General features: G+C 42.8%; 1 protein-coding gene across 6 annotated transcripts in view; it reads right to left on the bottom strand.

The window, feature by feature from the left end:
• Nucleotides 1-16900, bottom strand: part of MACROD2 (mono-ADP ribosylhydrolase 2) — a 1047040-nt gene that overhangs the window by 307298 nt on the left and 722842 nt on the right. For all 6 annotated transcript variants that reach the window (XM_054180117.1, XM_054180116.1, XM_054180112.1 and 3 more), the window contains exon 8: nt 11153-11226. In XM_054180117.1, coding sequence (XP_054036092.1) covers nt 11153-11226 — 74 coding nt within the window. The remainder of the gene's footprint in view (nt 1-11152; nt 11227-16900) is intronic.

Below are 16900 nucleotides of genomic sequence, written 5' to 3'. Positions count from 1 at the left end.
CACCGAGCGGAATCTTAAACTCTTTTATCTCAATAGGGAGTGTGCTAGATGTAACATTCCTGTACTTTTTAACATAAAAGAATTCCAGGCACTGATCATACAGAAGCCGAATCTTGTACTTAAACCACAAATATAATTTTTGCATTATATATTTACCTATCTTATCGATAATCATACCCAGGCAATACTTGTAGATCAATACACCAAAGACCGAGAAGAACAGACGCTCAAAAAGCCAAAACACCTTCATGTTTGCTCGTTCGACTTAATCAAGCAATAAATCAAACTAATTTGTCAGCAAGCCCCGAGTTGGGCAGCCAATAAATGTGGTAGGTTGAGAGAGGGCTTAGCTTACTTCAGAAGCTTAGCAGCTTAGCTTACTTCAGAAGCTTAGCAGCTTCTGAAGTAATTGGAACTGAGTCACAACTTCTCTTAGCTCCCAGATTGCCAGTTTTGAATTGGATGTTCAAAGGCAAAGGTTCCACACCACATCATGCCACAGATTCCACCTGGTCTAAGTGGATGGCTCTGATAACACAGAGAGCTCGAATGGGAAATCTTGAAAGACCTGGTCTGGTGGAGGTGATCTCAAGTTGGCCTGAAGATACCAACTGTGCTAAACCTCCAGAGGAGAGAGTAACTCGTGCTGAGGAAGCTCCTCCTTACAATGACCTTTCTGATGATGAAAAGAAATATGCTTTGTTCACAGACGGTTCCTGTTGTCTCGTCGGGAACAAGCGAAGGTGGAAGTCTGCCGTGTGGAGTCCAACACGCCGAGTTGCAGAGGCGAAGGATGGAGAAGGAGAATCCAGTCAGTTTGCAGAGGTAAAAGCTGTCCAGCTAGCTCTCGACGTGGCTGAACGTGAGAGATGGCCAAAGCTTTATCTCTACACCGACTCATGGATGGTAGCCAATGCTCTATGGGGTTGGCTAAGGAACTGGAAAAAGAATGGCTGGCAGAGGAAAGGAAAACCCATCTGGGCAGCTGAACTGTGGCAAGACATTGCTGATCGAATCGAGAGAATTCCAGTGAAAGTGAGACACATTGATGCTCACATTCCCAAGAGCAAAGCTACTGAGGAACAGCAGCACAACCATCAGGCAGATCTAGCTGCAAGAGTTTCTCAAGTAGACAAGGACTCTGAACTTGATCTCGACTGGAAACACCGAGGTGAGATATTCTTAGCTCGGTGGGCTCACGATTCGTCAGGACATCAAGGCAGAGATGCAACATACCAATGGGCTCGTGACAGATCCATAGACATTTCCATGGATGCCATCACACAAGTCATCCATGACTGTGACATTTGTGCTGCTATTAAGCAGGCAAAGAGAATTAAGCCCTTGTGGTATGGTGACAGATGGTCCAAATACAGGTATGGTGAAGCATGGCAGATTGACTACATCACTCTACCACGTTCTCGTTCTGGTAAGCAGTACGTGCTTACTATGGTAGAGGCAAACACTGGATGGCTGGAAACTTACGCAGTCCCACATGCAACTGCACGCAACACCATTCTCGGTCTGGAGAGACAGATCCTGTGGAGACACGGAACTCCAGAGAGGATTGAGTCAGACAACGGAACTCACTTCAAGAACAACCTTGTAAAGAGCTGGGCAAAAGAGCACGGTATTGAGTGGATTTTCCATATTCCTTACTATGCACCAGCTGCAGGGAAGATTGAACGCTACAACGGTTTGTTGAAGACCACTCTCAAAGCCATGGGAGGTGGATCTTTGAAAAACTGGGAGAAACATTTAGCACAAGCAACCTGGCTGGTGAACAGTAGAGGTTCAGTGAACCGAGCTGGACCTGCACATTCTGATCTGCTACAGAAAGTAGAAGGTGATAGAGTTCCTGTTGTTAGGGAAAAGAATCTGTTAGGTAAAACTGTTTGGGTATTTTCGCCCTCAGGAGAGGCTAAACCTGTCCGAGGGGTGGTTTCAGCAGAAGGTCCGGGTCACACTTATTGGGTAATGCAAGAGAATGGTGAAATTCAGTGTATTCCACAAAGAGATTTAACTTTAGCTGAGAGAGTTTAATTTCAGAATGTTGTACAGCTACAGCGCGTCCAAAGGAAAGAGTCCCTGAGGAATCTACGGTGCACGAACCCTGAGAACCCTGAGAGCCCTGAGTCAACTGAGAGTCCCTGAGTCCCTGTTTCCCTTTTTCTTTGCTTCGTCTGCGGAGAGACAAACTGTTTTCCATTTTCTTGATTTTGGATTTTCTTGGACTTCTGAATCATCTACATCTGAGTATAGCCGGAATGGACGATGAACTTAACTTACAAACTGTAAATATTGTTCTGGATTGGATGGACAGTACGAACAGCCAATGAAATTGTTTAGAAAGGGGTGGACTGTGGTCGTTTGAGGCTGTGCCTTTAAGAACAAACACTGCTGGAACACACTGGCTAATGTTTTTGGTACTAGAACCAAAACATTCTGATATTCTAAACGAATTTCATTGGTTGATAAACAAAAATTCAGCTTTAGATTGTGAAGCGGTTGGAAAATTTTTTCCTCAGTTCAGTTCGGTTTGGGAGTTGGGGGAGTTTGGTGTTTCAGCCTGTTCTCCCTGCCTGCTTCTTCTGCGAACTGCTGGACTTGGCCTTCAGATAAGCAAACACTAATCCTGCATGGGCTTTTGAAGCTTGCTAACAACTCTTTTCCTTAGTAACTTGCCTTTCTCTCTCTCTAACCCCTTTTTGGGGAAAAAGGGAGGTAGGGGGGGCAGAGAGGGGGTTCCAAGGAGGGGATCCCTCCCCGAGGGAAGGATTTTTGTTATGTTATTTGTCTTTGCTGTGTATTTCTGTGTATATATTGTAAATACCTGTATATATTGTGTTATATATAACCTGCTTTCCATATATGCTTGTAAATACATAGCTTTTGCTCTTCGACTGAGTTAGCTGTGGTTTCTTACTCTGTGGAGGAGGGAGAGCTAAGCCCTCTCTCAACCTACCACAACTTGCTGGAACGAGTCCAGAGAACAGCAATGAAGTTGGTGAAGGGTTTGGAACACAAGCCCTATGAGGAGAGGCTGAGGGAGCTGGGGTTGCTTAGCCTGGAGAAGAGGAAACTCAGGGGTGACCTTATTACTCTCTACAACTACCTGAAGGGAGGTTGTAGACAGACGGATGTTGGTCTCTTCTCCCAGGCAGCCAGTACCAGAACAAGAGGACACAGTCTCAGGCTGCGCCAGGGGAGGTTCAGGCTAGATGTTAGGAAAAAGTTCTATACAGAAAGAGTGATTGCCCAGTGGAATGGGCTGCCTGGGGAGGTGGTGGAGTCGCCGTCATTGGAGGTTTTCAGGAGAAGACTTGATGGGGTGCTTGGTGCCATGGGTTAGTTGTTTAGGTGGTGTTGGATTGGTTGATGGGTTGGACGCGATGATCTTGAAGGTCTCTTCCAACCTGGTTTATTCTATGTATTCTATAATAATGAAATAATGAAACAGGGCTGTCCTGGTGCTTTCATGGGCACAGAAGGTAGAATCAACTTTTTGTTAGCTGCCTGACCTGATTTTGAAGGGAGCAACAAGAGAAATGCGTCCCACACTGCTGTGCATGCTGCCTGCTAGGGATACACTCATATAACACTGCACAGCACAGATACTGCCAGGCTACACCGGTACCCTGAGGAACACTGTGGAGTGCCATCACTTACCTGCACTCGAAGTTGTGATCATTTCGGTTTACCCCACAATAAAGCGCTGGTGCTTTTACACACTCATGGAGGCACAGCTGCACTACCCTGCCTGATTTAACTCCTTTTGCTCTGACCTCCCAGGCAGTGGCTGTCCAAAAGGACATCTACCTCTCTCCAAACTTCACGCCAGTACCTAGCACCACTTCAGGTACTTGAGATAATGCTGACCAGTACACAGATATTTCTCTGGAAACCAGTGGCGGTCCTGTGCCATCTCCGCCAGCCCATACAGTGGTCCTGTCCTCCCTCAGGCACCTACAATCAGTGAGCTTTCTATTTCAGGAACAATAACTCTGAGCCAAGATGCCACAAAAGCAGGCTTAGGCCTGGGTGGCCAACACACAGTGTAGCAGGTTTAAGTCCTGCTTGACCTCTCTGCTGCAACTTACACTCGAGGAAACTGCTCCTGCACCTGCTCTAGCTCTTCCTAACCAGGAGATGACATGTGCTTACCATAGCATCAGGGTTATGAGCTCTGTGAAGACAAGTTACACAGCATAACCCCGGAAGCTCTGCTTTCTTATCACAGATCTTCCTTTTCTTCAATTGCTACATACTCTTCCCATCCTTAGAAACTCAACTGCTCACACAGCTTTCATCAGCAGGATAAAAGTCCCTTCAGTCATATCTAGGATACTCATTGTAGGGTGCATTTCCTCAGCTCTCCCTGGTCTCATACACCCACAGCTCCTGCTGCTGCAAGGCAAGGCTAGCCCAGCCCAACTCTTGTGTGCCACCAAGGCACAGATGGATACAGGAATCAATGCACAGGAAAGGTAATTGCGCTTTAGCTATCTCAGCAGTGGAAAATAGCACCATAATTTGGATGAAACACAGTGCAAAATGAAGCACAGATGTAGGACACCCATGTTGTGTGTGGTGTGCCTAACACACCAGGTGTTTCCTCCTGAAAAATGTTTGTCATGGGGAGTATGGCAAGTGTGATCTTAACCCTGAAAAGAGAGATCTGCTGATTTCACCTGCACTGGGGTTTTGCTTACCCTGTTTTGCTGGAATCATACAAAATGTTTCTGACAGTGGGATGATGCATAACTACTTGCCGAAGAAACACAGGGATCTAAATTTCATGTACTTCAGGCAAAATAAGAAAAATTCTCTCTACAGTAGTGATTCTAATAAAAAGGAATCGGGAGCGTATTGATTTATTTGTCATTTATGTGTTTTTAATCCACATCAGTTATTTCAGTGGAACATATATTGCAACAGCATCTTCCTGGTTGCTGATCTACTGAAGTGCGTAATCAATGTTGTGAGATGCAATGCAAGAGAAAGAACAATACTTGGAACTCAATGTGCTGTTAAATTAAAGACTTTTCTTGAGCAGTGAAAAACTCCTGAGGCTTTGCATAGCAGTGACATAAGGTCAAGAGAAACATGGCATGGTACTGAAGCACCATATCTGAAGGGGACCTAGAGGAAGGCTGAAAAAGACTGCTTAGAAGGGCATGTAGTGGCAGGAAAAGGGGCAATAGTTTTAAACTGGAGCAGGGTAGATTCAGGTTGGACATAAGGAAGAATCTCTTTACAATGACAGTGGTGAAATACTGGAACAGGCTGCCCAGGGATGTGGTTGAGGGACCCCGTCCCTGGATACATTCAAGATCAGACTTGACGTGTCCTTTGGCAGCCTGATTTATATGGAGGTGTCCCCCTGCTCACTGCAGTGGGGTTGGACAAGAGGACCTTTGAGGGTCCTTTGCAACCTGACGCAATCTGTGAATCTGTGAAGATGACAATTTCTAACACTGTAGAAGTTTGAAGATACCCATCACAAAAAACCCCAACCAACCTACCCCAAACCAATCAATCAACAACAAAAAAAAACAACCCAACCACACACAGTCCTGACCCACCACCCCCAAAAACATAGGGAAGTCTAGTATTTTTCTTTTGTCATACCATTACGGAAACCTTGCCAAATTATCCTGGAAAGAAACATTCTGAACTGTTCAAAGAGCTTAATGTGCATTTTCAAATGAATCTAAATGTACAATTTTCTAAAGGATAGGATCCAATTCTATTTTGTGCTCTGAAGAATTCTATTAAACCTCTAGAGCACTTTGTGAAAGGTGAAAATGCAGTTTGCTAAAGAGATAGCCTAGGTGGTCTGCAGTAAATTAACCACTGCTGCTGACTGCGGCCCTTCTTGTGAGCTTGCTCACACCATTGTAACACCATTTACAAGCTTCTAAACTAGATTTGCCCTCTGGCTGCAAGTCAGCAGACCTGGGTTGTAAAACACAGTCAGAAATTAGTTTGACTAAGAGCTGCATTTCAAGACCAGAAAAGTGCTACATGCAACTAAGTCAAAACTATTACTTAAAATAGAGTTGTTTCCCCTAGTGGACTTCATGTAGTTAGGTTTTAGGCTGCTTAACTGTGGTGGCCGCTGCCCTGCCTAGATGGTGTTCCCGTTCAGTAAATTACAATAGATCTCTCTGTGTATTGCTTTGTAACAATTAACCTCAGAAAGGAGCTAACTCCATTTGCATGGTAATGAGACATTCATCTGAGTGACATCGGAGTTAAGCATGCTAATAAGTTTTTATGCAAACACCTGAGGGGTCAAGCACAACCATGGACTTGGATAGGAAAACCTTTTATTAAATGCAAATCACTTTCCTTGTAAATACTATGACAGAGAACTTGGTAGGACTCTTAACAAAGCTTGCAAGAATGAAATCATTTAGCTTATATTTTCAGGGCCCCAGGTTGACCAAGGAATATCATCACTGATTAATTTCTACTTTGAATTCCTATCAGTGTGGATAATATCTTCATGATAGCATCAAAGCAGAGAAGTACTACAGGAAGGTAGAGAGGAGAAAACAACAGTATTGCCTTATCTTTCACAAACTTGTCACAGTTTCCGGGGATGCAGGAAGGCAGATAAGACACTGCTGCTGTGGAGCACAACAAAAGGCCAATTTGTCACATTTCTACTTTTCCACTTACCTGGTTTTGCTAAGTGTATTGTTCTGTTGGCAAATTTCCTAGTGAGCAGGCTATCATTTTGGGCTCTGTCTTGAACTGTAACTTCTGGGATTCATCCAGTCAGTTCAAATTCTACACTCAAAGAGTTTAAGGTGTTAGGACAACTAGTACCAAACATTAGGGGATAACTGTCTGCCAAACATCTTTGGGACTAAAGAAGCAGAATCTTTCTTCTCAAAGGCAAGGCAGATTGTGAAAGAAGGGATGAAGGGAAGAAGGTGACTTTGATTCATTTTACTTTGGCAGAGCAGAGTGCAGGAAGCCTCTTTTGTACAGGAGAAGCCATTAGCAGGACACAAGGATGCATTCTGACAGTGAAGCCAGTGAGGGGAGTGGTTCTGGCTAGTGATAAAAGGACTGAAACACAGGCAGCCCTCTCAAAAGCTGGCCTCGTGGCAAATCATTCAAGGTTTTGCTCCCAGACAAGAACATGAGAATTTAAATATTTAGTGATTGTAGTGAAAGTTGCTCTATCTTTATGACAGGAGTTTATAGAAAAAACTGTATCATACGGTAATTGCAGTAAGAAGAGTCTGTATTGCTGAGACACAGAAAGTTCCTTTCATTTCTGTTGCTGTATGATGAGCTACTTCTGAGAGAAGTTTGGGTGATTTATAACATTACTACTCAAAGCCCAAAACCTATTCCTGTAATAATACACAATACAAAATGGATCAGATTGACAGCTGGCAAAGAGCTGCGGCAGTTCATTTAAAGCAGATGAATTACACTCACCTTGTTACACGCATTAAACAAGAGCAACCCCACGATTGTATGCTTCTCAAAGAACCCTTCCACTCCATATCTGACTGCCATCTTAAATAGCACTGTTACATATTTTTATTTTGCTACTGACCTATTTATGACAAGTGAAACAGGCTAGTATGCCATAGTCTAAAAGTCAAGCCAGCAGACTGCAGAAAACTCTGAGGAAGGAAAGCTTTGTACAAAAAAAAGTACAAAGTTATGCATAACAGGACCCTCAAAATGTATCTCGACTGAAACCCAGCACTCCACTTCCTTCAAAAATTAAGAAAACCTCTCAAATAGAATACATAGAATACATAGAATAAACCAGGTTGGAAGAGACCTTCAAGATCATCGTGTCCAACCCATCAACCAATCCAACACCACCTAAACAACTAACCCACGGCACCAAGCACCCCATCAAGTCTTCTCCTGAAAACCTCCAATGATGGCGACTCTACCACCTCCCCAGGCAGCCCATTCCAATGGGCAATCACTCTTTCTGTATAGAACTTTTTCCTAACATCCAGCCTGAACCTCCCCTGGCGCAGCCTGAGACTGTGTCCTCTTGTTCTGGTACTGGCTGCCTGGGAGAAGAGACTAACATCCGTCTGTCTACAACCTCCCTTCAGGTAGTTACAGAGAGTAATAAGGTCACCCCTGAGTCTCCTCTTCTCCCGGCTAAGCCCCTCACCAACTTTGTTGCTCTTCTCTGGACACGCTCCAGCAAGTCAACCTCCTTCCTAAACTGAGGGGCCCAGAACTGGACACAGGACTCGAGGTGTGGCCTAACCAGTGCAGTGTGAAGGGGCAGAATGACCTCCCTGATCCTGCTGGCCACACTGTTCCTGATGCAGGCCAGGATGCCATTGGCCCTCTTAGCTGCCTGGGCACACTGCAGGCTCATGTTCAGTCTACTGTCAACCAGCACCCCCAGGTCCCTCTCTGTCTGTCTGCTCTCCAGCCACTCTGACCCCAGCTTGTAGCTCTGCATGGGGTTGTTGTGGCCAATGTGCAGAACCTGGCACTTGGATGTGTTAAACTCATGCCATTGGATTCTGCCCATCTGCCCAGCCTGTCGAGGTCCCTCTGCAGAGCCTCTCTACCCTCCAGCAGATCAACCTCTGCCCCCAGCTTGGTGTTGTCAGCAAATTTACTGATGATGGACTCAATGCCCTCATCCAGATCATCAATAAAGATGTTAAAGAGCATGGGGCCCAGCACTGATCCCTGGGGCACACCACTGGTGACTGGCTGCCAGCTGGATGTGGCACCATTCACCACCACTCTCTGGGCTCGGCCCTCCAGCCAGTTCCTGACCCATCGCAGTGTGCTCCCATCCAAGCCATGGGCTGACAGCTTGGCCAGGAGTTTGCTATGGGGAACGGTGTCAAAGGCCTTGCTGAGGTCCAGGTAGACTACATCCACAGGCCTCCAAAATTAGCTCTGATTTCCCATATTCACTGATATGCAATAACTGCCTGAAAAGCATCATGTACATCTTCAGGTGTGCCAAACGTAACCTCAGCTTGGTGAGTTTGGGATTCAGGGTGTTAGGAAACATCTACTATGGCAACTATCAGCTATACTAGTCCAAATTCAAAAAAATAGCTGTGATGTAAGCTCAGTAGGATCATTTTTAACAATTGTTTTGCAGTCAGGTCAGCCTGGGCTCTTTTCATTGCCTAATACTGTAAACTACAGCTACTTTTTAAAAAAAAAATTGTCAGATTAAGTTGGAGTTTACAGGGAGCAAGAGAGGAGCTTTAGAGACAGGCAGCCAAGAAGGTCAAGAATTAGAAGGGAATTTATTAGAGAGAAAGGAGGAACTGTGCATATCCGGTGTTCATAGTTTATACTAATCTCTGTGGAACATGAGAACAGTAGCATTTTGCAAACACAAGTCAAAATACAGAAAAAGTATTCTAACTCAGGTAAAAGTCGTGAACAGATACGGCACTATCTGCTATGAACCTCAAGTCTTCCTCCAAAACAGACCTAGAGCTTCATGAAGACAAAGGGGAGGAACTCAAAGGCTGTGCAGGGATTCAGAACAACATGGACATAACACATTAACTAAAAGAAAGAGAGATGATGCTCAGGATACAGGAGTTTCCAGGCAAGAAGGAGAGAGAAAGAGATGAAAGTGAAGACTCAGATTGTATCGCAAGTGAAAGCTGTCATATAGCTGAGAAGCAACGGCCAAACTGCAGAGTAAAATGCTTCAGAAAACGGCTTTCATTGGGAAAATGCCCACACTTTTGATAGGCAGTCTAGGAACTGAAGTCAGTTTTCTCATAATACCATTAAGAGAAAAGTAATGAAGGGCTGTGTATCCAATACATACTCAGCTTCTCAGGAAGAAATACTTACGAAGCCAAAAAAGATTTTAGCCTGTTTTTAAAATTATGCAGTAAAAATGCAACTAAAAGATATTATAAGATGGAAAAGCAGTGCAAGCATAGAGGTTCTAACCTTACACTTAAGGGATAAAATTACATACCAGCAGACTAGATTCCAGAAAATATAAGCCTATAGCTTGCTTTTAGGCTCGTAAAGCATTACTAAAGACTGTTCATCCAAAACTCCTTACTTCACTGCTTAGATTTTTAAGTCATAGGAGGCTAACTTGGGCTCAGTGGTACAATGAAATGGTGTCCCAAATGTGTATGTACTTCTTAGCATAGCTTCAGGTCTGAAAACTTCAACATACCATTCAGATCTCGACATGGCATTTCCTTTCAAGACAATGTTGGTAAAAACCAAATCATGTAAACCTGCTAAATTCATACCCTCACATACCAGCTTGCCCTGAGAAAAAGGCTCCCTGAATACACTGCTAGAAGAAAAGCACTACCAATTATGTCCCTGTATCCAGTGCTTCTCCACTGGATGCTTTGTTAACTGTTTTCAGGCAAAACCACAGAATAAATCTAGCTGTCTGAAATCTGTCAGCTGTCATCACGAGGAAACAGGCCTATCTTCAGTTTATTTTATTTGTTCTGTCACTTCTTTGTTGCAGTCCAGCACCAGGAACTATCAGCTGCTAAGAACTCAGACCAGAGAAAGAATAAAAACAAGGAAGGGGAGATACAAAGATCATTCTACTGGAAGTACTTTTTAATCTTGTAAAAATAATCACCATCGTGTCACCAGAAGACGACCAGCCCTGCTAAAAATTCACAGCTGTATCACATATTTAGTGAATGTTCCAGGGAAAACACACACTTCACTGCAAGCAACCCAAAATTTAATGAAACCAGAAAACACTATCATAAAGCTCCTTACTGCAAAGTGACCCCGGAACACCTTTGGTGGCTGTTTCCACTGACAACAGGTATATACATTTCCTTTCCAAGAATCTCCTCATTATTAGATGAAAACTCTGACGCTCAGAAGCAGCTTAGGAAGAGAACAGTCTTTTACTTTGCCAGGAAAAGCAACAATGCACAGGAAACACACAGCATGGTTTCAAACAAAGGTATTTCCCTCCACCTCCAGTCTAGCTTTTAAATATAACCATCTTCCTCCAGCTATATTGTCCTGACCTGATTTCACTGGTCTCACAACAAAATAACAGACTTCAAAGCTCAAGCTTATGTTTACTCCTCTCACAGGTCTGGAGTCAAAGACCATAACCTTAGGTAGAAATTTGAGAAATTTATATTTCATTCCATACCTCATTGTGATTCTTGCTTAACCATTCCTTTATAGTGTTAAGGGCAATGACAGCAGCAGGCTCATTTGGAAAACCTAAAGACAGAGGAAATGAGAGACAAGTAAGATACACATTTTTCCACACATATAAGAGAACCACAGTCTGGGGGGAAAAAAATCCCCTATTTTTTTTGGACTATTTTTGGATTAAAACTGGTCAACTCCCTTCTTCACAGATGTGTATAAAGGTTTTAGGTACCACCAATTACTTTTTTTCCAGATTAAAAAAAAAGAAAAGAAAAGAAAAGAAAAATAAATAAATTAGGACCAGAGGTGCTTTCCTGGATTTTATAGGTTTGTTTTGGTTTGGTTGATTTCATTTGGTTGGGTTTTTTTTCAGCTCTAGTTAGGAAAGCTCTAACACTTAGAAGAAGTGGAAACAACAGAGAGCTATTTATGTGTCATACTAGGCAGGCAACAAGGTAACACATATATCACAATAATAAATACTAGGCTTACATTTTGTGACATTCAGACATTTCTTAAGGCATAAGGGCTTTCTTAAGGCTTGCTATCTTTAAGCCTTCTGTCAGCAAAGCCATATGACACTGTGACCCCCACACCATAGGCCTTATAAGGACAGAAATGTTTGAGTTAGAAATCTCTTAATTTATGACCTAAAACAATGAACAACTTTGGAAATTAATGAATTCGTGAAGCATAAGCATATGAACTTAAGGCCTGATGTTGCATGATATACTAGCAACAGTAACTCCCTCCCAGCACTACACAATATCAGAAATCATTCCAGGGACACAGACTTTTTACTTTGATGGTTTCTATCTATCAAATCTAAAAATGCTTTCATTACTTAGGCAGCCTTAATTTAATTTTCCTCTAAATTCTTAACTTGAGGGCAGCAAATCATTCTTGTGCAGATTTAAAAATAAAACCCAATAAGCTGTATGAATAGCTCTCAGTAGGTTAGATTAATAGAACAGCCTTTTGAAGAGGTGGAGCTGCAGGCACAGTGTACAAGCAGGCAGTGGGACCAGACAGAAACAGTCATGAAATCTGGCATACAGCTGCACACACATAGGCTTTCTTACATCACACATCATCTTTGCACTGTAAACTGAAATGCAGACACTGTAAAAAATAAGTAGATGTGTCCAGCTCTTTGACCTGACACATTACCCTCCAGGCTCCTATCTTCTTTAAACCTAAATCAGAACTTGTACACTGCTAAATTATGCCTCTACCCTGAGTCACATCCCCGAAAGACTGCTCTCTGTAAGTGGACTCTGCAAAGTTTTTGTCCCCCAGCAGATGACCACAAAATGCGGTCAACAAGTGATAGGGTCACAAATATGATCCAGTGGATGGAGCACCTCTGAGTACAGGCTGAGAGAATTGGGATTCTTCAGACTGGAGAAGAGAAAGCTCCAGGGAGGCTTTATTGTGGCCTTTCGGTACTTAGAGAGGGGACAGTCCTTTTATCTGGAACTGTTGGACAGGGAAATGGGGAGATGGTTTTATGCTTTAAGAGAGGAGATTTAGACTAGAGACAAGGAAGACACTTTTTGCAATGAGGTTGGTGAAACACTGTCACACACTTCCCATGAGGTAGAAGTTTCATCCTTGAAAACATTTAAGGTGTGGTTGGACAGGGCTCTGAGCAACCTGATCTAGTGGAAAATTTCTCTGCTCACTGCTGGGGGTTGGACTAGATAATAGAAATACATGAATTCTTCACATCTAATACATATACAGGATACAGGAAAAAAGTCCCAAAAACCTTCACCCAACCAGACTAAACCACAAAAATCCAGTGCTTGTTTTCTTCACACCACTGCCCCCCAACCTTGTTGCCTCCCTTCCACTGTGTCTAAGCAGACCCAAGATTGCACAGGGAAAATTAGTCAGGCCTCTGAAGGTCATGAACAGGACCCATTGTTACCAGATAAGGGACTTCCTCCAGAGAGCTGAAAGGAGGGAGAGGAGAAAAATAAAGACTAAAAGAAAGAAAGAGAAAAAAGAAAGAAAGAAAAAAAAAAAGAGACTGAGCTGGCCTTGCTGCCAGTTTATAAAGAGATAGCAGGATTATGGGATTGAATAACAAAATTACAATTCTCCAGTCCATCCCTGGACCTTTTTCATCCTGGAGGACTCAACTCTATGTTGGTGTTTTATTTTTTCTTAGAGGCCTCAGAGTACCACATGTCTAAAGGTCCCTTCCAACCCAGAACGTTCTGTGATCCTGTGACAACCATCCAGCAAGGGCAGCAAGCAAAACAGCCAGTGTTTGGGCAACACTGACATTTAGCATGTGCTCCCTCTGCACACATTGCTCAGTAAAGCATATTTGTGATTTTAAAAAAATCTTTTCTTTCAAGTCCAGGATGGCAAATTAGCTAAGATCCTACAAGTGCTACTGCTGCTGGCAAAATACATTCTTTTGTCATTTATTAACGCTGCTGATATCATCAAGGCATATTTCTTAGGACACAAAATAACGAACGCTTAACAAAACCCAAAGCAGGCACTTCCAACGGCCCCATTTTCATCATACAAAATCACAGACATCCAAGAAGACATTCAGCTCAAATTAGCAATATCCTAACTAACTAACTGGGACTTCATAATGTAGAAATTCTGTGCCTGAGTGTGGGAGATCTGCCGGACATACAATGAACACCACGCAGAGGGACAAATGTGTATTTCAGACAACTGATAAACCATTGTTTATGCACTGAATGGTTTATTTTCAGAACAATTCTCCCTCCAGCAAGATTAGCTTCTCAGGCTTGTTTTTTACTTCCTTACAGCAGGGTATGTGCCCTAAACTGTCATAAAGCACAGGCGACTGTATTGAATCTTTCCATAAACTGTACATTATTTAGAAAGCTGCTGCCATATAACCAATCTGAACACAGGCTTATCTACAAAACTGGTGTTCAATTACTCCTGAGTAACCACAATGTAAAGGAAATTGTTCAGCAACCAAAATAAAAAGCCTTGAATATCCTGAAATCCATAGAAGCCTTTTATGACTAGTTACCAAAAACAAAATAATAAAAAATAAAATCTAATTAGCATTTTACACACATTTCTGGTAATTTACATGAAAGGATTACCTTGTTGGCTTATTGGATTTATACAGAAGCAGGATGGAATTTAGCCTCCTGTTCCATACCCTGCACCAGCATAAAAGACTCTGTGTCTCGGACTCTCAAATAGAAAACCATTTTGGTTTATAGGACTAGGTTAAAGGGAAATAAAGTGAGAAGGGATCTTTTTAAACATGTTTTTGTGTTGATATTTTATCTCTAAGCTATGTTTGTTTGTCATAGCATTTCTGGTCTGCTCCCATACACACTCCCATCCCCCCTTCCCTACTTTCAGCAAAAAAGCAATCTTGGTGAGCACGTGAGAATCAAATTACTTGAGAAAAATGAGCTCAAGGAGCCTCACAGTTAACCGACTGCTGGAGCAGCAGCTCAGGCAATTCTGGCTAAAGGCTCAATTTCACAAAAGATAAAACAGGTAAAGTAATAAGAGTGACACTGGCCCATGTTACTGCAGTGACTGCTCCTCCAGAATACTGAAAAGGACAAGGGCACAAAAAGGCAAAGGCACAGGCAAGTGGTGCCTCTTTATGACTTCACTGGATTTGGCTAGGGAAAAAGGGAGAGTTGTATGGCATGGACAGGCGAATGGTGAAGGGTGTTCCTAGCCAGAGACACAGGCCTCTAACTTGGACTGGGCTTCCTACAGCCTTTAGAGGCAAAGACAGTATATTGGCAGCAAAACCCGCTTATACCATCAAAACAAGTGAGTGTTGCCTTTGGTTCCTGAACAGCTCTTTCATCAATTTCGAGTTTTACTGCTGCCCTCTGTAGTTTGCCAGCTGATTGCATTGTGCCACAATCTACTTCCAACCCCTCAAGTACATCAAATGTTAGAAGCAAGCAGCCACCAGCTCTTGTGCTTGTTTCAGTTCTGGAGTCCTCCTTCAAAAGGCATGGTTTTATCCGATATAGCTGAAGCCACAATGGGTGCAAACCTGATAGGAACAAGGATGTACAGAAAGTCCTGCATGGTTGGAAAGACATGGTGGGTGAAGAAGAGATCATACATGCAGTTTTTTTGCTCTGCTCATTAAACACTACCAGCTCTGGAAAGTACGTCAGTGTCGACCATCTTCACCTGCCTATCCCTCTGGACATATGGGACAAGGCTGTATCGCAGCTGTGTCTCCAGAAACGCTCCAAAATCTTTGTCATTTGCTTGGAAATTGTTACAAAAGCTCTTGAATCTTTGCCCAGTTGCTTCACAGTTAAAATGCCACTCTAGACAGGACAGCTGCCTTTGTATACACCTTTAAGAAAAGTGACTGCCAGCTTTAGTATTGACTTGGTACTAGTTCACTTGGTACCCAGCATCAACCAGGCTACAGCTGCTCTTGGAAATTCTCTCCTCTTTGTGTGTTGCTATGATGAATGACTGTGCCCTAATGCTCCCCACTAAAAACACCCCATTCTATTACCATCACATAAAATGTACCTCATCTGAACTCTACTGCTTTTGGTATGTCCTTGCACAGGTGACAGCCTATGAAATCTTCACAAAACCTTCAAGCTTATGAGCTTCTGCATCCCTTCCCAGGACTTGCTCATCTTATTCCTGGAAATTTTAACACTGACTTCAGAAATGGCTGCTGAAACAACCTGTATACTGAGCAACTTCTTGTAGTCATCATGGCCATAATCTTCCACATGACAAGATCTGGTAGAATTATTGGGAAAATGTTGATATTAAATAAATGTGTGTTTTAGAATAGCATAGTGTAGAGAACTAAGAAATACGGTAACTGTAGAGATGCATGTTCAAATTTCTCTTACATTTTGTATTTATTCCCTGGAAAGCAATTGGTAAGAACATAAGTCCCTTGTTTCAACACACAGGAAATATGTGATGGATTCCCTGTTGTTAGATGCTCTAGTGTAAATGCTCAGCCTTTTTGCCTGAGGAGCTTAGTAGAGAAACATTCACACTGTGGAGTCTACTCATGCCTGAGCAATAGCTGAAAAACGTATACCAGTTCTTCCATGAATAAGAGTGCAACATGGATTCTGTGAGATAAAATTAAGGAAAATCTATTTAAGGTACTCCCAAATTGTAGAGGTGCTGGTACCTTCATCTGTCTCTTCTACTGCGCTCAATCCAGGGCTGCATCTTATTGAAAATATCTAACTTGCAATCAGGTAAAGCCACCTTTTTATTATAAGCCCTTGAACAAAACGTAAGCGCTAAAAAATCAACATTTAATATGGTGTATCTGAAGATGGGCTGCCTGGGGAGGTGGTGGAGTCACCATCACTGGAGGTTTTCAGGAGAAGACTTGATGGGGTGCTTGGTGCCGTGGGTTAGTTGTTTGGGTGGTGTTGGATTGGTTGATGGGTTGGCTGCGATGATCTTGAAGGTCTCTTCCAACCTGGTTTATTCTATGTATTCTATGTATTCTATTATATGACGATAACAGAGCATATCAGTTAGGTTATAATACTAACAAGCAAATGTCAATCCAGAAAATCACTTCAGTAGCTGCAAGGGTAGAGTGTTATAATTTACAGGTTCAACTGAGATGCCTAATGTTTTCTGTGAATCAGCTCCGCTGACAGGTTTGTATTCTTTTAAAATGTGCTTACTTCTCTATGGCTTCCAAAAGGCTCGCCACAATCTTAAAACTTTCATTTGCCAGGTTTAA

Source organism: Dryobates pubescens, chromosome 3 (assembly GCF_014839835.1).
Source record: "Dryobates pubescens isolate bDryPub1 chromosome 3, bDryPub1.pri, whole genome shotgun sequence".
In the NCBI taxonomy this organism is placed as follows: domain Eukaryota; kingdom Metazoa; phylum Chordata; class Aves; order Piciformes; family Picidae; genus Dryobates; species Dryobates pubescens.
Note: the sequence above shows the minus strand (reverse complement) of the source record. Positions and strands in the feature narration are given on the sequence as shown.